The following is a 21,851-nucleotide window of genomic DNA, read 5'->3' on the forward strand; positions in this document are numbered from 1 at the left end:
CAAGGTAATCTTCACAAATTCACACCACTTTTATGAAAAAGCTAACATTAGGCTCAACAAACTACACCACGTTTGCATGACTACAATGTCCCCACCACTAGTTTCCAAATGTGTTAGTGTGATGACAGTGTCTTCTCCAAAAGGCAATAGATGGGGTAGGGCGTGGATGGTGTGGGTGTTTAGTGGGTGCATACAAGGTGAGATAGCATGCAAAAATAGAAAGTGTCTATTCTTTCATCTTCTTCTTCTTCAAAGCTGAGATTCTTCCTAGAGATACAAAGGGAATTTGCATGTTGGTGTCTTTTGAGAGAGTTTGAGGGTAAATTGTTTCAAATAAGACTTTCGTAAGTAGGATCTAAGCTTTATTTAGGAATAATTTGCTCATGTAAAAACTGCAGGGAGAGAAATAATGTGCGAAGTGAAAGAGAGAAGGCAAAAAAGAAGCCAATTTAGAAGGAACATGTGGAGAAGCTGAAATTGAGAAGTGCCTCTTTGAAATTAAAATGCAGCAGAGAGCCAGGAAAGAAACTGAGAAGAAGAGAAGAACCACTAGTGTGTTCTTAAACCCTGCTGTTGCTGTGACAATGGGCAAAGGCCTGTAATTGAATGAGACTGCCTTTAATGGGCAGTATGGCCTGAAGAGGGGAAGGTACAATATGCTTGTAGGTGGATAGATGTATGAAAGTGCTGAATGGGTTAAAACTGATAGACTGCGATTATTTGGAAAGAAGGGAGTCTGATGTTGCTGGAGATGAGGGATGGAGATAATGTTCAGTTAGATGTTGTAAGTGTTGAATGTCTCTATGCTCATGGTGATGTAACAGAGATTGTGTTTGTTCCCAGAGGAAGGAGCTGGGAGTGTTGGTGTACGATTGCAGCTGTCTGGCTCTGGACCTCCACAGAGTATTCAGCCTCTACTGGGGGCTCCAGTATAGAGACTTCATCCCCTCCTTCTGGTCCAAGCGCCTCTTTGCCCTCTTCAACAGGGACACACCGCTGGAGCTCACTCTCAACAACACAAAGGCTCAGGCCTATGTCTCTGTAAGTGACAGTTATAGCATTAGTTGATATATTTCATGTGCCCAGGTAAATCATGCACATAGATAACATGCCAGCCTATAATTTAGGAGCTTTTTTTGTATTGATGGCACAAGTAAAGAGGCTTGTTTATTGTAAGATTCCCAAAAGCCAAAACATTTATTTAAAGTGATGCTTAGTGATGGTTAACATTTGTTGTCTAAAGTTAACTTTAGAAAGTATCTATCTAGATACTTGAATGATATAAACAGCATTCAATTTCTTACCATTAAAGGACATTACATATTACCGGGAGCTAGTTCAATGTCATGTCATTTGAAATAGGATGTTAGAACAGACATTTCAAAGAAAGAAGAATTACTTTATTTATTCCTCAACGGGGAAATTGAATTTTTTCACTCTTATTATTAATCATGTTACACACACACACAGGCCCAAAATACACACATGCAAAGACAGGACCTATACATGCAATTAAGACGAGATGTTGGAACGAGGGGGCTGCAAGTGACCAGCACCCCAAGCAGATGGGGGTTCGGTGCCTTGCTCAAGCAGATTAACTTGCACCTCTCCAGCCACCAGTCCACGCTCCATACATGGTCCACACAGGGACTTGAACCAGCGACCCTACGGTTCCCAGCCAAGTCACCTATGGACTGAGCTACTACCGCCCAAAAACTGAGCTTCAGTGTTTGGTTGTGGTTTGCAAACAGGAAAAACATTTAGCACACTGGCTCCATATACATATCTTGTTTATTCAGATGATGTTTCGGCCCTCAGGCCTTCTTCAGGATCAACAGAATGCCTGAGGGATGAAACGCCATCTGAATAAGAGAGAAATGCATATGGAGCGTGGAGTGTGTTAGACTTTTTTCCTATTTCCAGGTTTGCTTCCACGGATATGCACCTAACTATAACCCTTTGTGTGTTACTTTTCTAGAGTATTGTGTAGTTTGTGTATCACTTGTGGCTTAGGCTACTTACAGTCATTTTCAGTGGATTTTGACATCTCTCAGGAAAAGGTGTAATTATTAACATTAATAACAGCAGTGTACTTAGAAAGCCTTCTGAGCACTCAAAGCACTTTTGCACTACTTGCCTATTTCACACCCTCGCATCCTTTTACGCACATTTATATACCCATGGCAGAGGCTGCGATGCAAGGGATTCAAGGGACTTTAAAGTGCAGAACACAAGTGTAGCAACCATCTTCATTGGAGGTGAGAGTTAGGTGGGAGAATACATTTTTCATACCGTGTGTCTCTGCATGACACTGAGTCTTTCAGTGTCACCTTCCTGGAGATGAGTGATGGCGATGTCTTCCTACCTGCAGTTGATTTGGCTTGGCTGTGCACCTCTAGATGATAAATATCAACACAAAAAGCACACATAAAGCACAGACTTGCAGTCAAACATTCACAGATGTCTGTCAGCAAGAGGTTGAGAATCAAACTTCAAGGCTTTGCACAATGAATGCAGACATAAAACAAAAGAATGCAATCACATTCTAATGTTAGTGTAGATAAGGATCAGAGCTCAGTTGGTGGTTATGACTGTTCTGATACTGACCATGATGGTAATTCTGGGTGTTATTTAGATTATGTTTGTGTAAAGCTCTGTTTACACAATGATGTGATCATCTCTTATGTGTGTTTCTTCAGAGAGTACACAGTCACTGTTTGTGCATGCTCTCATCGCCCAACACCACCACTTCCTAACTCCCTTTGCCTGTCTTTCCTCCTTTGATGACAGTGCTCCCCAGATGTTTTCATCCCCAAAGATCGAAGCAATGATCTTGAAGCAATTTCCAGGGTGATCCAGGAAGCCCGCCATTTCATTTATATCTCCATCATCGATTACCTGCCCCTCCTCAGCCGCAATGCTCAAAGGTTAGAAACACTTTGAACAGGCATTTATGATATCAAAAGCTTGGCTGCCTTGGTTTTGGGTCAAGTGATTAAATTCTGCATGCCCACATTTGTCTGTGTTTGTATCTGTGCCAAGGTACTGGTCCCGTATCGATGGTCTTATCCGGGAGGCCCTGATCCTAAGGAAGGTCCGGGTCCGACTGCTGATAAGTTGCTGGGAAAAGACTCATCCACTTACTTTCAACTTCGTCTGGTCTCTGAGGAGTCTGTGCATGGAGCAGGCCAACTGCTCACTGGAAGCTGTAAGTACAAGACCACATGCTATTTTCAACTCTACAGATAAGCTTTATCAACGCTCACTTGAACCTTTGTGTGTGTGTGTGTGCGTGTGTGTGTGTGTGTGTGTGTGTGTGTGTGTGTGTGTGTGTGTGTGTGTGTGTGTGTGTGTGTGTGTGTGTGTGTGTGTGTGTGTGTGTGTGTGTGTGTGTGTGTGTGTGTGTGTGTGTGTGTAGAAGTTCTTCAACCCCAGAGTGCAGAGGGATGGCACTCTCCAGGGAATAAACCACAACAGGTTTATGGTGACAGACAGAGCCATTTATTTAGGTGAGCTCATCGACTAGACTTTATGACTGTGTCCTACATGCCTCTGCTTATGGAGGTCAGAAGCTACAAAATAAATAAATAAATTACTTGATAAATAAATTAATATGACGTCAAATGTACCAAAACATATTAAAATAAATAAAGGCATTAGTTAATTGATAAAATGTGATGTAAAATTCATAATTGTTTTAATTGACTCCTTTATTTATTTAGTTTCCTATTTAATTTTCCTTTTTATTTATTTTTATTATTTTAAATTACAATGTGTTTATTCATTTTTGCATTTAATGTATTTATGTTTTGTTCTCTTTATATAATTATTTATTTATACATTTCTTTATGCATTTATTCTTCACTATGCAAATGAATGCACTCACCTCATGCAGATCTCAGCCACAAATTGTTGCTTTTATAATAGTTTGCTACATTATATTTCAACAATAAAGTGTGGTCACTTATTTGTCCCTTCCTCTGTGTCCTGGCAGGTAACCTTGACTGGGTGGGGAATGAGTTCACCTTCAACGCAGGAGCAGGCTTGGTGATCAGTCAGCCAGAGGGCTTTGAGGAGAGGAACTCTACAGTGGTGGAGCAGCTACGGGCAGCATTTGAGAGGGACTGGTTTTCACGTTACACCCGCTCTCTGCAGGCCAATAAGATTCCCGTCTGCAACAAGCACCAGATCAACAGATTGGTGACAGTCAAAACCAGCCAACTAGACAATAGACCTGTGCCTATCAGAACAAGCCAGCATGATATCCGACCGGCACCAATTAGACACAGTCACAAAGATGATGCACAGACGCCAGTTAAAGCAAAGCACCATGATGACAGACTCAACAAAATGACTCACCAAGGCATGGCCAATGGACTGGTGCCTGTTATAGACGGTTACCAAGAGAGGGGAAGAGTCAAAATGAGTCACCTTGACAACAGACAGGTACAAATCAAAGGTAATTACCATGACAATCCAATGGAGCCCTCCAGTCAGTCACCTGAGAGCAGTGGCAGCAGAGAGGTCTTCAACAGATCCCTGTGACCACAGAGCATGATAAGTTCCTTTTCACTGAATGATGAGCAACAATGGACTTAACAAACTGGGTCTTTGTAGCATTTTATCGTTGCCATTTTGAAGGAAACAAAAGCGTTGAAGATTTAAGTGTCTCTGGTTTGCAGGACTTGATAACGTCCACAGCAGAACTCAGGAAGGAAAGTAAACGCTCCACTGCAGAGTGCACTTTCGATGGCTTTTTAAAATAATGGAACCAAAACATTTTGGTTTAAAAGAAACACTGATTAATACACTGTAATAATAAGAACTTACCTGACTACTTATTTAATCCTTTTTTTCTCCTTGTTGAAATCTTTCAAGCAAAGGACATCTTGATAAAATCTTATGGATTGCCTAATTAATGTATGTCACTTTAGCTGTTTGTGGCAGTCATAATGTATCACCCTTTAAAAGGGTGAATGACACCTGCATGCCTATGCAGAGATGGGAAGCAGGGCAGCTCATGTAGCTACATTTAGCATTAAAGATTTACACAGCTTTACATGTGCTATTGCCACTGTACTCAGATTGTTAGTAGATAACTTTTGCCTAATTCAGATTGTTTGTGCATTTATCTCCAGCAGTATTCTGAATAAGTTACTGTGCATTGAAATAATTACTTAAAACTCTAACTTGTTACCACTGATAACTTAAGATCTTTGCTAAAGACCAAATCAACCAATCCATTTAATAAACTAAACTAAGTTCGGGTCGAATGACATTAATAGAAAACAAACCTATGTGTACGTATTAACACAGATCCCCCAGTCCCACTTGCAACAACACACTGAAATTGATGAGCATTGCCATTGGTCCTGTAATGGAATCAGCCCCATTACTCATTTTGAGTTCTGACCCGGAGTCGAGTAGCTCTAAAAGGATTGATCAAATCATGTCCTCCATGTTTTATTCACAGTACCAGAAGCCCTACACTATACAGGCACATAAAACACAATACGTCTCCACGGCAGGATGGGGTATATCCAAATGTTTTATTATAGGGAGGTCATAATTGAATTAGATGATGCACCTATTCTATTGTCTTTATCGCATAACCCTAAAAGAACTAAGGTCGGTTTTCGATCGGTCGCCACCATTAAAAAACTAAAGCCGTCATTCTGTTAAGGCAGGTTTCCCCCTGAGGAAGAAGGGCTATTGATCTGAATGAGTCATTACAGATAATCATTCCAGTTACTATACAAATCCTGAAACAAGACAAATTAAATGGATATCATATCTATAATATTCTTCCAAATGCAATGTTGTGACTTATTGAACTAAAGGAGGGGTAAGAAGAAGGGGACACAGGGTCTCTGCTGACAAATCAATACAATGAATTTTTAACAGAGTTTGACAGTTGCAGTTGTTCCAGTGTCACCTCAATGACAGTGTTGCCTGTGATGTCATGCCTGCGGCTGAATATATATATATATATATATATATATATATATATATAGAAGCAACATGTATATATATATATATATATATATATATATCATTATATAACCGTATAAAGGTGGAGCTAAAAATCTATAAAGAACAAGTCATTTATGTTTGACTGAAAGCTTGTTGCGACTTTCATTTGCATTTTGAATGATTGTATGTCAGTTTAAGACTCTCTTTGCTGTGAGTGCAACAATGCTTGTTAGGTTTTAAGGTAGTAACATTTTTTTAAACTTCCAAGGCCCTTAAACAAGAAAAGCTCTACAAAGTGATGTCTTCATGCAGGACGCAGAGTGTTGGTGCTTTAATGTGAAAGCAGCACAGGTGTAATGATTGTTTTTAGATAGAAGAACAATTGCATTCTGTAATTCTGCCTGAAAAACGTATGTTCTTATATTCAGGAGGCCTAGAAGGTTTAGCTGTAACCAAGAAATATAAACAGGCAGCCATTCACATGATTGTTGGTGGATATCACCATACGCAGTATTTGTGGCTGCTCTTTTTGTGCTAAAGGGTTAAATGTAAGACACTATACAGACTCAGTTACAGCGGGTCATAACCTGTTCTCTATATGTACAGACAGGACACATGTAGCTGAACCATTGTGTAGCAGTCGAAATCAAACCACTTGGCAATTGTAATCTGGTCATGAAGGATATCTTCTGCCATCTAGAGGATGTCTTGTGAAATAACATTTCTTCTCAATTATTTTCTGCAACTTGACATGATAATTTAGAAAAAAGGTCATCCTTGATGAACTATATGTTGGGTCACGACTACTACTACCAATTTATATAAAGTATAAAAGGGCAGAGACATGGGACTGAAAGGGATTCTCCTGCTAAAGTTTGAAGTGAAATTAGGTTGAAAGCTATTATTCCTTGGTATAAAGCGATCATTCATTTTTTTTAAAAGACTACATAACAAGACAAATAACGCAATATAAAGATATTAAAATACTAATATAAGACATAATACAAGTCAAAATAAACAGTTCCATGTTTTGTTTTAACATCCCTTGCTGCTGTATGTGTGCCCTAACACTTTCTCTCTGTCTGTGCACGACACAAGCATTCATTCATCCATAAACTGATCACAATGTGAAACTGTCACACGTTTGTAAAGCTTGGAGAGCATTATCTCAATAACTTTGTGCACATATTTTCTTGCCAAGCACGTTGTATTGCTTGTAATCTGACAACTGGTCTGGAGTCAGATTCAGTACTTTACGCTGCTATTATCTATGTTACACTGGTAATGGACGGCTGCTAGTGCACCCTTGTACCCAAGTCTTTGTGTGCATTAACTTTTACTATTTTGATGATTAAAAACAGTGACTTTTTTCTAGTTGGGTCCATGGACTACATTTTAAAAAGCAATGGTTTGCAATCCGCTACATGCAAACTAAAAAAATCCTGCAAAAACTATACGAATGTTTCTGTGTCACCTGTCTGTCTGCCTGTCCCTCCAGTGAGATTAAAGGATATTGAGCGATGTTCACTGAGTACTCAAAGATATTGTTTTTCTTGATGTCAGAAGGGGAAGGGTTTTTAGGTAGCTGCAAAGTTTACAAGAATGAAGATTGGTTCAATTTAAATGTCACTGTAAAAGCTTTTAAATGTTGCCTCTTCTATTCAATTGTTTTGGCATGACTGCTGCTTGCATGCCCTGCCTTTATGAACTGTGCACAGTAGCTATAAGCCTTTCTAAAGATAATAATAATAATAATAATAATAAAAGCTTATATACCTTTAAAAAATACAGAAAGAATGTATATTTATTGAATACCCTTGTTAATGCACATTACTGAATTATATGATTGCTATGTTTTTACTATTAATAAAAAAAATATACTCTTAGCTTGTTGTGTCTGCGTGTGTTTGTGTTAAATTCTAAGTGATTTGTGTTTCCTTAACACAAAGGCTTTTAGTTAAAGCAGGGTGGCTGACCTCAGAAGTTAATCTGTAGTACATAACTGCACTGTGGCTGCCAGTCGGGCCCTACATACAGCCTGAAAGGTCAGGTTACAACAGGCATCCCATTAACCTGACCTGCCCCACCCCCATACTCACCTGCTCTTCATCAGCAAATCAGCCCTCCAGTAAATGCACCGCTCCATTCTCTCAGTTCTTTGCCAGATTGTCAAGTGTTAATAGCTTTTCAGTGATCTGTTATGATGATCGTTACACTAACCTGATTCTGCCTGTTTGTGTTTTAACCTGCCTTTTTCCCTTTTGCCTGCCCTTTACTGGATTTGTTTGCCAATCTGATTTGACCTCTGCATGTTTATTGGATATCGTTCTGCACCTGAACTGTTTTTTTGTGCTGTGCTATTGGGTGTTTGCCTGCCATGTTGTGAAAACTGACTTGTGCGCTAATCAATGCACACACTTAAATAGTGTTGAGTGCGGTAGGGCAGTATGGTGTAGTAGTATATTATTCTTCTACTATAATATTATTTGCTGTGATTTGTGTGTTTGCACTATTGATTACTTAATTTAAAACTAGTAAAATGTGCATACATATTTGGCTGCAACAGTATTTCTTTATGATTGATCATAATAGGGATTAGTGGCGGAAGATATTCAGACCATGCACTTAACTGAAAGTATGTGAGTATTTTCAGCAACATGTACTTAAATCAAAAGCACTAAAATGGTCCCTGGCACTGTTTTATTATTTTATATATATGATGGTTTGAATTAATATTACTAGTGCATTAATGTGTATGCGGCAATTTATTGCTGTAGCTGTTTACGGCTGAGCTGTTTTGGAGTAGTTTATAGTTTAATCTACTGCAGTGCATCATATTCATTAAGTCCAATGAGGTGTTAAAGTTGTTTATCTAAAGACAAATGTAGTGGAATAAAAAGTTAAACTTTTTGCCTGTAATGGAGAAGAAGTATAAAGTAGCATAAATATGTATTATTATTATATTATTCATCATATATAGGGTAATATTGAAGTGAAGTAATTGTATTTACATAGGATGCAGTACTTAAGGTAGGATATAAGATATGATGAGATGGTTCTTTTAGTAGACCCACATAAAGGCATATAGTGGGGAAACAGTGTTACAGCAGCAAAAGAGTGAAAATAACAAAAGCATCAATAACAAAATATCGTAACTTTTGTACACAGTTATAAACAATTAACAGTTAAAAGTAGCCTTAGAAAAATATGTGACACAAAACACAAAAAGTGATGAATAAACAGACTGTAAACTTAGATACATTTCAAACTGGATTTTTTTTTTGGTTTGTTCACTAACAGTGCATCAACCCATATGATGAGCATCACATTAATAACAATTGGATAACAAATAGACGTAACAACAAAATAAATACATACATAAATAGAGATAAAAAATATTAATATTTGTTTTGAAAAAAGTATGATACACTAGGGGACATGAGCAATGAAAACTAGATTGAATTAAATGTATTAAAGTGGGAGCACAGATTTATAGTTTTGATAGCTTTCTTGTTATTAGCAGAGGATGCTGACATAAAATACACCTCCAGTTGTTTCATGAAAACACAAAAAAAGGGTTTTACTTTGGCAAACTTACACTTGTGGATGTAAAACTTTGCAAGAATTAAAATGAGATGAATTAAAAAATATTCTTTTTCACTCTTTACAATGCCAAAAAGGACATTTTGCAAGAAGAGCTCAAAGTCACAGCAGATATTATCTAAAATGAATCTACAGGTATATTCACATTTCCAAAACAGATGAATAACAGTATGGGAGTCACAAAAGGCACACATCAGACCTAGAACAACATATTTGAATTTGATAAAGAAGGATTTAACCGATTAATAATTTTAAACACCTCTTGCACCTTATTAATCACACAAAACGTTTGAGGAAGAGACCAAATTGTTTTCCCAATCTAAGTTATTCACAATCCAGCAAAATGTTACAGGAGGGCCCCGCCTACCTGTGTGACGTAACGGTTCCCTTAGCAACCGATTAGGTGTCACCGCTCCGGGCTGCGAATTTTTCTTCCCTCTTCCCGGACGGAGACCGTCCCGTCCCCGTCAGGAGTGGAGGAAACAGCGGCCACGGTGTGACGCTCAAATGGGGGACTCGTTTATCTATGAAGGACACTAAAGCAGATGTCTTTTCCTATCTCTTTGGATTGTGTATATCCTTGGACTAGTAGCGGAGCTGGACGTCACCGACCCGACCTGACGAACATCGCTGTGCTGGTGTTGTTGTTATCACCCAGCCGCAGCAGCAGCAGCAGCAGCAGCCAACATGGCTGAGGAGGACAGTGAATGGGTAGTAGAGAGCATCGTAGGCTACCTGGGGAGTCCCGAATGGGTCATTCCTGTCTCGGACTTTATGGAAAACAAATGCACAGGTAATAAAAACACAGGTTATCCGCCATGTTCAGCCCTTTGGTAATACAGTAAAGCTTCTCTGGAGCTGTGCACCGTTAGCGCAGCGGCTAAGCTAACGCTGTTTTTGTTGACATATGTGTAGGCTCTGTTTGATAACTCTGCGCTTCTTACAGTCCCTTTTTGTGAACTAATTAGACTCACAGACAGATATTGAGCCGCAAAGGTAGCAAGTATTAACCCAGTAAAGATAGTTTACATAGGGTAGATAGGTAACACGTTTTTATTCCAGATTAAGAGCAAGGAGACAATCTGCAAAAATAGATATTCATAAAAATAAGACCTGTGTGCTAGTAATGCATATAAAAAATATCTAAATAATATATATATATATATATATATATATATATATATATATATATATATATATAAGATAAGATAAGATATCTATATCTATAATAATAAATTAAAAAATGATGTCCAAATCCAGTGATGATATAATTTTGCACAATTGCTATATGGTGACCACTCCTGTTCTGAACAAACTTCTGTACTGATAGCTAACAAGGTAGAAACCTTAGCTACCACAAAGGTTGTGTATATTATCTTTTTGTGGTCAATTAACGCGACCACATATACACAGCTAGGTAAATAAAGATAGTTTGTGAAGTTCTTTTTAAATTTCTCCTCTAGGCACAGTATAAATGTTGAATTACTAACATTTAGTACCTTATTCATTTGGCCCTCTCTTAGTTTTTGACGATGAGGATGAGAATAAGCTATCATACACAGAGATCCACCAGCAGTATAAGAAATTGGTGAGTACACTCTTTGGTCCAGATGTGTCAAACTGCCTCGTCAACATTAACCTACTCTTCAATGGTCTGACTCATCAAACTGCACTGATGTAAGCTGCTTTGCTTGTGTAGGTGGAGAAGCTGTTGGAGACTTACATGCAGGAGGTTGGCATCGACGAGCAGCAGTTTCTGGATGCATGCACCTCTCCTCTTGCCAAGTCCAAAACACTGCAGGTATGTTAAGCTCTCTGTCCCCACAGCATTTTCAGACTGCCAGCTAACCTGAGTGGAGAATCAAGGAAGGGATTTGCTTACATAGCACTAGTTACTGTAGGCGGCTGTTTACCTTGTGCCGGACATAACTGGTCTCTGTCTCTGTCTCCTCCTTCAAGGCATATGTGTGTTTTTTTGTTTGAGATATAGCCTGCAAGGCGTTTATCTTAAATTTAGATTTGACCTATTTATGTGCATGGCTATGACACTGTGCAACATATTTTCATCAAAAGCTATTCATTCTTTGCCTGGACCCTAGTACATCAGGATTCTCTCATAGTTTCATAACTGTACCTAAACCTCAACATGACATACTCCTTTCCATGGTTATTGCCACTTTTATCATTTTATTTAAATTTTGCCTGCCAACACTATATTTGTTTTAAAACAAATATATCTACAACTTTTTATTTTGTTACATTAACTAGGTGCTTGTATCTAATGGCAAGATATTATTTTTTTCAGAAAAATCCAACACAGTCTCCTGATAGGTAACTTTAATCTTTAGAGAAAGGGCGCTTTTTTTAGGATTCATGCCCTCCACAGCACCTGCTATATGTAGTTGGTGGGGGGAAATTTCAACTGTTTAGTTCTTGCATGAAAACGTGTGTTGCTAATTCACTTAAATAACATTTTCTTGAAGCAGAACCCCATCCATCTATGGTGGTGGAGGCAATAAACTGGCAGTGCTTAATGAGACCCTGAAAACTTAAACTTTGGGCTCCTTCTCATGCATGTTTGTGCATGTTTATGCTCTCGTGTGGCTAATGTATAAACAAGCATGGAATTGTGAGGATTTGGGATTTCATATCACTTTGCTTGAATAGGAATTTAAAGACAATACAAGTTACAGCTCTAGATTTTACAATCTATCGTTATATTTTCCCTGGCACTGATTTAATGACAACAGGTTTAATGTGGCTGTGCCAGATTGGCAGTGATTCAGAACTGGATACCATCACAATCCTCAAGACTCTGATCTCATTATTTACCGCTGAGACCTGCAAAGCAGATCAGATTCTCCTAATACAAAGATAAATAATAGAAGAAGTTGCAGTTTTTATTACACATATGTTCTATTTCAGTTTGCCATTGCAGAGACTTTATGAGATGCATGAAAAAATAGTCTTGTGCACTCATAGAAACAGCGTAGTGTTGTCCACCAAAGCAATTTCAGTCAAAAGCAACTGGACTTGGTTATTTGTCTAGGAAGACGTTTCACCTCTCATCCAAGAGGCTTCCTCAGTTCATGTACGCATCTGACCAGGCTGGGACTGGTCCAACTGTCTGGTGTGGAGATCCATGTATTTAACCTCTCACAAGGCCGATGATGTCACTGGAGCCCTTTGTGCTCTGTGTAAAAGTAGACAAATAGAGGAGGAGGTCTGAGACACCACTTATTTCCAATTTACAATGCTGCCCTCTCATCCTTTCCCAGGAGACTCAACAATCTAACCTAATCAATATAACCAATCTAACTGTTCACAAATGGCCTCCTGTGGCTCCAACCACTGTTGTTGTAACCCAGTAGAGCACTCACGAAGTAGAAAACCCACATCCCACCAACGACTGTCACTCTAGCGACGGTAGTTGGCACTTGGAGCACAAGGGGTTCCAGTGACATCATCGGCTTTGAGAAAGGTTAAATACGTGGATCTCCACACCAGATAGTCTCTTGGATGAGAGGTGAAACGTCTTCCTAGACAATTAACCAAGTCCAGTTGCGTTTGACTGAAATTGCTTTGGGGATAACGATGACCTGGACAAATTAGAATATTCACAGGCTTAGTGTAGTGTTGTGTTTCAGTTGGTTTTTGGGTTCAACAAGAGATTACTTGCTTGACCTTTGTGTCCTGTATTGTAAAATCAGCAAAGCATAATTTACCTTAATAAATTGAAAATAAAGAATAAGAATCAGGCTTAAAATCACTAACTCCGTTACTTTGTATAGGCTTACTTGAAGTCTAGCACATGGCGCTGTATCTCACTGAAAAAGTAGTTTAAAGCATCTGCACTGATAAAAGAAGAGGCCTTTGTTTTCATTTGTAAAGAACTGGGATGCAGTAGACAGACGGAGACTAGTGTGTTGTGTTGTCATAGCTCTTAAAACTTACTTACTGTAGAGAAACTCGTTACTCAGAGAAACAGGATATACTTTGGACAACACATAAGACTAACCATAGGTACTGAGAACCTGGTGACCCAGTTGAACTAAGAACAGTGAACTTGTATTAAAGGTTGGTCAGAAAGATTTGCCTAGCATTAGTCTTGATGGGGGACAAACCTTTGAACATAGTCAGGAAGCTAATGTGAAAGATTAGGCCTAAGTACCTCTCTGTTTGCAAACATAGCTTGATATGTGAAGGACTTGTCTACCAGGCTGAGAGGACCATACGTCCTGTCCTAATCTGCAGGTGGCTGACAGGGCATGACTGTCTAGGAACATTGACTCTTTATCATTCAGTCTTTATCCTTTATGCAGACAGACACCTGTTTGTATATAATGGAGAACGTGTTTGAAATACTGAACCAAAATGAAGGAGATTGTAAATTTCAAATTCATAGCCAGACCAATAGCTGCCAAAGTTTTTCTAATGTGTCAATATCTTGATTGTTTTTCTGTTAAATACTTTTTAGACCTCAGTGATTTTGACAAAACAGGAGAGTATGCAAGAGTATGGTGGGTATGGTTTAGCCTTTTGGATAAGTTTGATACCAAAAGAGTTTCTAACATTTAAATAAACTGATCCTAATTTTACCCAATGATGAATGACATGTACTGTGTTTATATAGCTTTGTAAACTGACCCACTCTCTACAGTCACAGACACTTCTCTCTCCCTGATCTTCATGCCATTCATTCATCATTATCTTGTGGGCACAGTGATTTTTTGAGTCTTATATGGTTGTGGTCGTTGTTGTTTTTGTTGTTCAGTCGGTGTTCCAGCCAGTTCTGGCTACAGACGACTTCCAGACATTTCGCTCCCTGATGGTCCAAAAGAACATGGAGCTGCAGCTTCAGGCCCTCAGAGTCATTAAAGAAAGAAACGGTAGGCTGGACAAACACACATTCATCAAACACACCAAACACACACTCACAAACAGGAAAACAATATCGATATAGCTGCAAGTAATACGACGGTTGTGTGTCAGCAGGGGCCCTCCCAGAGTGTCTAACTGATGGTGTGGATGTGATGACAGAGTTGGAGGATCAAGAGATGAAAATCCTGCAGGAGGTTCTCAAGTAAGTCATCTGTTCAGACGACTGTCCCTCTTTTGGGATTTTTTAAAGGGACATCTTAAACATTTAAAGACTTTGCATTGGTTGGGGGCTTCATTGCATGGGAACCACAATTCAATAAAAATCAACCTTTATCCTGACCTGGATGATGGACAGACTTTATGATATTTCTGAAATTATTTCCAGCAAAGTTGTCATAAAGTGTGCATGAACAGATACAAAGATAGGATCATTTTTTTATCATATCTTATCCTCACGTGTCGTGACTTCTGACTCTTTATTCTGACAGAAAGCACAAAAATCAGCCTTATAAGACTGCAGATTAATTCAGTCACTCGGTCAGTTTTTTCTACATTACACCGCACTAATATTTTCACATTTTCTCTATGCATCCATTGCTCCTGTGTGCCCATGTGTTGAAGCTCCTGTTCCTGCTCTCTAATGGGATTTTGCTAGTGGCAGCCTGGCCAAGTAGAACACACTGAGTCAAATGGAGCCGCAGTTAAGCTCCTTAGGGTCCAGCTAGGTTGGACTGATTGACACTTAACAACTGAGAGAAATAGTATTTTTATCCCCTTTGTCTTACCAGGATACCTTGGCTTCTTATCAGCACTGCATTATTTTGCATGCCTCCCTTCCAGATCACCACTAGTTCATTTCAGTGTGATCTGAAAATCAACTTGGAGAGACTTCAGAAACTCCAAGATACATTTTTCTTGTCATCTTTGCTTCTTAATGTCGGGGATACATCTTTTTACTTCTCTGCTTTTATGCAACTGTCTTACCTACAAGCAATTGAATGCACAATAAAGGAATTGTTTTCCCTAGTCCCCGACTGCAACTGCATTACCATGCAATGACAACACTTTGAAGCAGCTAAATGACTATGATGGTTTTGGATTACCAATCTCAAGCAAGTTTCATGTATGCAAGTATGCATTAAAGCCACTAGTTTTGCCAAAAAAGAAATGTTTCAAAGTTGGGTCAAATCTTCAAATAATAAATAAATGCTTTCTTTGTGTAAACAGATACTGCTAAATAAACTGCATGATTTATAGAAATGTTTTTTCTCAAGTACAGTAAACTATGTACTAGAGCTCAGGTAGCAGTCTTACGTTTGGTTGACCGACTTGGATTTGTCCCTTGATGCCCACTGCATTGTGGTTAGAGTGTCATTTCAATGAGACAGTTCAGTAACGGTTTCAAGGTCCATTGACATGCAGTAAAAATCTTTGCAGGATTTCTGTCACAGTAACACCTGCAATAACCGTGATCAAATACAACTATACTGCCAATTAATTCAATATTAGTTTGCATTTCAACATAAGCCAAACAAACAATTTAATTTAAAATATCTTTAATGGTCACATACGGCTCTTGTAAAGTAATTAAGAGCACTTGTGAAAAGACATAAAGCCACCATCACTGAGAGCAATCACTTTTTCTACAGCTTAACTTGGAAAAATTAAATTATAGACCACCACCTTGCTCTTCTACATCTCTCTCTATCTGCTGACAAATGCTTTGCGGAAGTCTCCTCTAAGGCAATTTAAGTTGTTAAATCAAATTAAAGGATCTGTGTGAGGAGCTCTGGTGATACCTGTGAACAAGCTAGGGCATAGCGTGGGAATCCTTTACATTGCTGTTTTATTCTAGTGTCGAGTCCATTTGTGCAATCTGCCTAAGGTTAAATATACAATAGAAACGGCTTAACTGTAGATTAACTGAGATCTTATTACAACTGAGCTATTCCACATACTCAGAAGCCGTCTAAGTGGGCTCTTGGATGCTTTGTAGCAGGACCAGTTGAGGCTTTGCCAAATATATTACTTCTGATTTTTAGCTTATGCATAGGAACAATTTAGACAAATGCCCATCGATCACATGTAATATATTTTATTTTCTCTCCTGCTTCTTATTCCTCAGAAAGTCAAAAGAGGAGTATGATGAGGAAATGTCTAGGAGGCTGCTATTAGAGGAAGAGATTGGCTCCACCTCCAGAAGCTGCTCTGATAAGTCAATGGCAGAAAGCAGTGACGCCCAGAATACCACCTCTGCTCCCAGCCAACAAAGCCACACTGCCAAGGTGAGCTCACGAGCTATTACGAGCAGCATTATGGGTTCGGATGTTTTGTTGGACTGTTATCTCACAACTCAGACGCGTAGCGCCTGATGCTACCAATGCTTATCAGTCATTGCTAACACCTCTTTTCCCCTTAAAGCCCAGTCTGTCCTTTATGTGTCATTTATTCCATGCTAAGGGCAAAGCTGAGAGGAATGGTGACAGCAGCCACAGTAATGGTCACAATGCCCCACTAATGAATGGAAACCCTGCCACAAAATTGAATCTGGTAACTGAACTATCCATGTAGTAACATTTTAGTCAGTGACCTAAAAATGAATTTGCCACAGTTTACTGTCCAGTCTAAGGATGCATTAATACCATTTCAGCAGTATCTGTAAAGGCTAAAGAGAAGGTAAATGTAAAACTGAATATCTGTGAATCGGGTTGAAAATAATGTTTCTGGGGTTACAGGTAAATTGCAGTACTGGCATGAACAAACCTAGGTATTAGTGCATCCCAAGGGCAGATAGTAACTTTTCTGTTTCATAGCCTACATAGTAGTTGACTCATGTAGAAGCGTTGTAGTTTTAAAGCCTGTGAACTATTGTATGTTGCTTATGTAGTATCAATAAATGACTGGGAAGTGTTTGTGCATTTTAGTCACTATAAACAATTATGATGTTGACGGTTCTGAAGAAGGATTTTTTTCTTAAAAGCCATTTTTCACAGTTTTCACAACTCCTCCGACATTCACCTCTTTTTTCTTATTTGGCATTTGTTCTGAGGTTAGACTGGAAACATAATTGGTTATTGCGTTCTTCAGTTGTATAGTATCATAGGGTCCTGCACTCTCACACCCTTTTGTGTGCATTAGTGGGGCTTTGAATTTGGAGAGTCATCATCATTATAAGAACACAGTTGGAAACAATTTTGTAGTTTTAGAACACGTCATGAATCTAACAGACTTTTCTTAGGACCTTTCTCAAGAACACATTTAAGAATAAACTTGGGGAATGCGGCTGATTGCCTTTGGATATTTAGAGGACGTTGGTTGTATGTACCGAGTCGTTCACCGGTCAGGATCTTTCCCGACCAGTTTGGTACCAATCAGAGCTGGACTACCCGAGGCTGCGTTAAAGGGTCTGTCTGATGAGGTATCAGCAAAATAAGAGCAAGAGAATCAGGTCAACTGAAAAATGTGGCTTGTTTTTCAGCATCTGGCAATGTCCTAAAGTAATGTGACACACTAGTGCCTATAATCTGAGTAGGCTGTATAGTGCTGTAGCTGCATTAGCATGTGACAACAGTGGGTAGAATTTGATGCAGTGTTGGTGTTATCTGTACGATATGTATTAATGCCTGTGGGTCCATCCCTCCAGGTCAATGGCAAATCTGTCACAAAAGAAGAGAGCAAGACGGCTGCCCCAGGAGGTGGAGATAAGAAAAGTGCGACTAAGAGCAGCTCCATGTCTAAACCTACACCAGGTATCATTAACTCTAGAACTTCCAACTCTTCTTAGGTGGCACTCACACTGTCCTTCCGTACCGTGCCCCAGGACGTTTCATGGCTAAAGTCTAGTTCGTTTGACCAGTGTGAGTGCAACTGTACCACTCCTAGGTGCGGTACGCTTGCCGACCACGGCCCGTTTGGGAGAGGTGGGCGTGTGAGGTGTTACGGCGTGATGACGTATAGGCAACAAGAAGCATTCGCGCGAGGCCCAGGTAGTGTGAGTACAAACGGGCCTGGCCCGCGGGGAAGAGGGAGGGGGGACAAGTACCCTAAAGCACGGGGCACGGTACGGACACCCACCACAATTAGCTGTTATTTAAGTTCTTTTAATCTTGAAAAATGCTGCATAATTCCTTATTAACCTCTGATGAAAAATGTGAAGATTGTGTTCTATTGTTTGCCAAGTAAATAAGCCTTTATTTTTATAATATTGTATCTTTTTTTTTTAACACGCAACCAACCATATAAAGCTGCACGTTGCCAAACTGATGAGAATATGTGTGTGCAGATTGTGGCAGTAACGGTGTGGAGTCAAGAGTCCTTCCAGCAGTGAGAGCTCCAGTAAAGTCGGTCGGACCCTCCGTCAGCCTCAGTCCTGGTACCAAGGAACAGAGCAGCGGCAGCAGCCAGACTTGGCTGGAGGAGGCACACAGGGAGGCCGGCTTCTCTAAACCATATACTGTGAGTCTTCCCTTCCCCTTGTTTCATTTAGCACAACTGTGTGAAGTTGTTGAACAGTAGGATATCAAATCCCCTTGTGACCTAATTCAAGTAAGAAGTTTCTTTATGTGACTTTCATATTTTTTGGTTTGCACACCACCACGTCAGAAGGGAACTGTAGGAAAAACAGACTCTCAGACCAGCTGTGTAGTTTCTGCTCAACAGAGATCATTTTCTAAATTAACTGATTAGTTGTGTGGTTTATAAAATGTCAGAAATGGTGTGAAAAAAAAGAAACATCAATCAGTGTTTATTAAAGCTCAAGATGCCGTCCCCAAATGTCTTATTTTGTGCACAACCCAAATATATTCAGTTTACTCTCTCAAGGAGTAAAGAAACCACATTCACATTAAAGAAGCTGGAATCAGAGAATTTTGACCCATTAATTGATAATCAAAATAGTTCTGATCAATGTATTACCTGACAACTGATCCATCAATCGATTAATCTTCGCAGCTCTAATGCATTGTTTGAGTTGTACTGGTACTCCTTCTGTTTCACCTCCACCTCCACTTCCCTTTCCCTCCAGGAGTTGTCAGCGTCTCAGCAGGAGCAGCTCCAGCAGAGGGCGGCATATCTGCGTCAGCAGCGAGACAAGCTGCATGCACTGAAAAAAGAACAGCAGAAACCCAAGCAGGCAACCCCACCAGAGGAGGCACCCACCCCCGCCCCAGTAAGTACAGTCTGTATCTGTTCCTTCCATGACTGATACAGGCCTGATTACATTTGACTTGATGTAAAATGTAATTAAGTGTGTATTTCCTCCTATTGGCACATTAGGGTTATTTAGAGAAATTGTTATAAATACAGACTACAGATAATTTCATGTGTCTTTCAGCGATCATAGTAAGAGATTGCACCAGGACCTCCTAATTTAGACTTCATATCCATACTATTCATTTTGGTCACATTTGTTTTTTAAATCTTTTTTAATGCCAAAACTACTTTCCTTCATTCCACATGATTTTCTTTAACCCCATTTTCCTCCTGATTTCTTTTTTTTTTTCAAATCATCTGTATGACTTGCTTGTTCTCATTGTCCTCTGCCTGTATCGGACCTGATCTGTCAGGAGGCAGTGGGGCAGTCCCAGAGGAATGGGGCCTGTACCCCTCCTCCACTTCCTCCTGCTCCTCTTCCTCCAGCACAACACTCCGCTAACTCCTCCAAACAGAAGGTGATCCATCAGCTGCCTGATGGGAAGACATGTAGTCATTTACGTCTAAGGTTTTGATGTGTAGTGCACTCTCCCCCCTCTATCTCTGTGGTACTCGATCCACACAAACTAACTGAAAGTCCTCAGTCTCCGTCCCACAAGCAAAGAGAAGGAACAGTCTCCAATCTGAGCTTTTTTTACTCCACAAAGGAAAGAGAATGAGGACTCACTTACATTGTGGATGCTTTCGGTTTTGAATTGACAACTACCATTTGAATTTATCAACATTTCCTCTTTAGATGTATAAAGCTTTGTAAAAAACACCTATGCATGTGTACTTGGTTGTGTTTTAGTAGTTTTTCCTGCTGCTATTTCACTCCTGCAACATTTTGTCTTGAGCCACAGGTGGTGGTTATTATCTTTTCTATTGTGTTTTTAACTCCGCTGCCTGCTCTGGTCTCTTTACGCAGGAGATATCTGCTGAGGAGAGGAAGAAGCTACAGAAGAGAAAACATCTGGCTGACAAGCTGAAAGAGGAGGTGATCAAGAAATGATTTCCCTCTATTTGCAATATTCTCATTTATCTACTATGGCTTCCTTTACACTGCCTCCTTCAGACAGATCATTCACTTTGCATGACACAGATCAGTTTTTCCAAATAAACACAAAGTCTGAGATCTTCCTTCTTTAAAGGTTCTTTTGATTGCTGTCTGCAGAGGGTTTTGGATGTGACATCAAGTGGCAGTTTTCACACACGGATATTCGAGCATCTGCTTGACTGTGCAAGTTAAGAAAATGAGGCAAGCCAGGCAAACTTAAAAACACAGATCATTCAGGCAATATGCTGCCAGTGTTAGTACACTTGAGTGGAGAACCCAGATGGCTTTTACTTTAACCACAAGACACATCTGGGCTGTGCGTAAGGCACTCCTTATTTTACCATTGGGTGCACTAGATTTACTTTAATGACATTGTGGTGTTGAAATTCGAAGTGCAAAATATATGGCTATACAGTGCCCCCACATTGCAGTGAAAAATGTGTCCAAACTTTCTAAAAATCTTTCTATGCATTGCTTCACTATTGACAGCGTAAATGTTTACTATGCAACGTCACACTAGTTGGTAATAGTGCAAAATCATGAGTCATAAATAATTTTTGTAATCACTGTAGACCTAACCAATGACTGTTGCCTGAAGAAGTCATTTTTGCTACATCTCCTGGTTTGTTTCTCTGTAGACAGCAGTCAAAAATGTTCAAAACTCAATGTTAGCACAACTGGCCTGGACAGGTATCTGCGAGTCAGGGGTTAACACTGGTGATAGACTCATGGAAGAGTTTATGTTGAGGTGAAGGTAGTAACATTACAGTCCCAGAGGGAAGAGTCAGCTGCTACATCATAAAGCTGATAACACTGTAAGAGCTCATCGTGGTCAAAGAGCGCTGTGCAAGTTGTCGAGATGGACACATTGTTGTGTGTCACGTGATGCGGCCAAGAGAAAAGCGGGTCGCTTTCTATAAGGAATGCAGTATTTCATGTACGCTGTTGAATAAATCACATTTTATAGAAACAAGCTTGACTCCAGACTTTGTGTGTATGAAAACTACACTCGGTTGATAAGTACTTTGTGGTCAGAAGGAAGGTGGCAGGTCTCACACTTATCGTCAGTTTTAATCTGGAAAATAGAGCTTTGGTGCTTTGCAGAGCCAAATGAGAAATGGAACAGTTTCCATCATCAGTACAGAAT

The 21,851-nt window shown here is 39.6% G+C and overlaps 2 protein-coding genes across 3 annotated transcripts in view; both read left to right on the plus strand.

Moving 5' to 3' along the window:
- Window positions 1–4,545, plus strand: part of LOC310953376 (inactive phospholipase D5-like) — a gene marked incomplete at its 3' end in the record, with an annotated part of 38,639 nt that extends 34,094 nt beyond the window's left edge. The window contains exons 6-10 of the mRNA XM_083922400.1: window positions 844–1,041; window positions 2,791–2,927; window positions 3,043–3,208; window positions 3,419–3,509; window positions 3,995–4,545. Coding sequence (XP_083778526.1) covers window positions 844–1,041; window positions 2,791–2,927; window positions 3,043–3,208; window positions 3,419–3,509; window positions 3,995–4,545 — 1,143 coding nt within the window. The remainder of the gene's footprint in view (window positions 1–843; window positions 1,042–2,790; window positions 2,928–3,042; window positions 3,209–3,418; window positions 3,510–3,994) is intronic.
- Window positions 4,546–10,026: 5,481 nt separating this feature from the next.
- cfap36 (cilia and flagella associated protein 36) lies at window positions 10,027–21,677 on the plus strand. 2 transcript variants are annotated; one of them, XM_083922771.1, is made up of 11 exons: window positions 10,027–10,369; window positions 11,100–11,164; window positions 11,276–11,377; window positions 14,351–14,465; window positions 14,572–14,659; window positions 16,583–16,742; window positions 18,101–18,206; window positions 18,740–18,912; window positions 19,481–19,624; window positions 20,022–20,126; window positions 20,576–21,677. In XM_083922771.1, the coding sequence occupies exons 1-11, from the start codon at window positions 10,264–10,266 to the stop codon at window positions 20,657–20,659; spliced, it is 1,248 nt and encodes a 415-aa protein (XP_083778897.1). In that variant the 5' UTR covers window positions 10,027–10,263; the 3' UTR covers window positions 20,660–21,677. The 2 variants fall into 2 exon arrangements, with proteins under 2 accessions (XP_083778897.1, XP_083778898.1); XM_083922772.1 differs by lacking the exon at window positions 20,022–20,126.
- The last annotated feature ends 174 nt before the right edge of the window (window positions 21,678–21,851 follow it).

Source organism: Echiichthys vipera (assembly GCF_963691815.1).
Source record: "Echiichthys vipera genome assembly, chromosome: 11".
In the NCBI taxonomy this organism is placed as follows: domain Eukaryota; kingdom Metazoa; phylum Chordata; class Actinopteri; order Perciformes; family Trachinidae; genus Echiichthys; species Echiichthys vipera.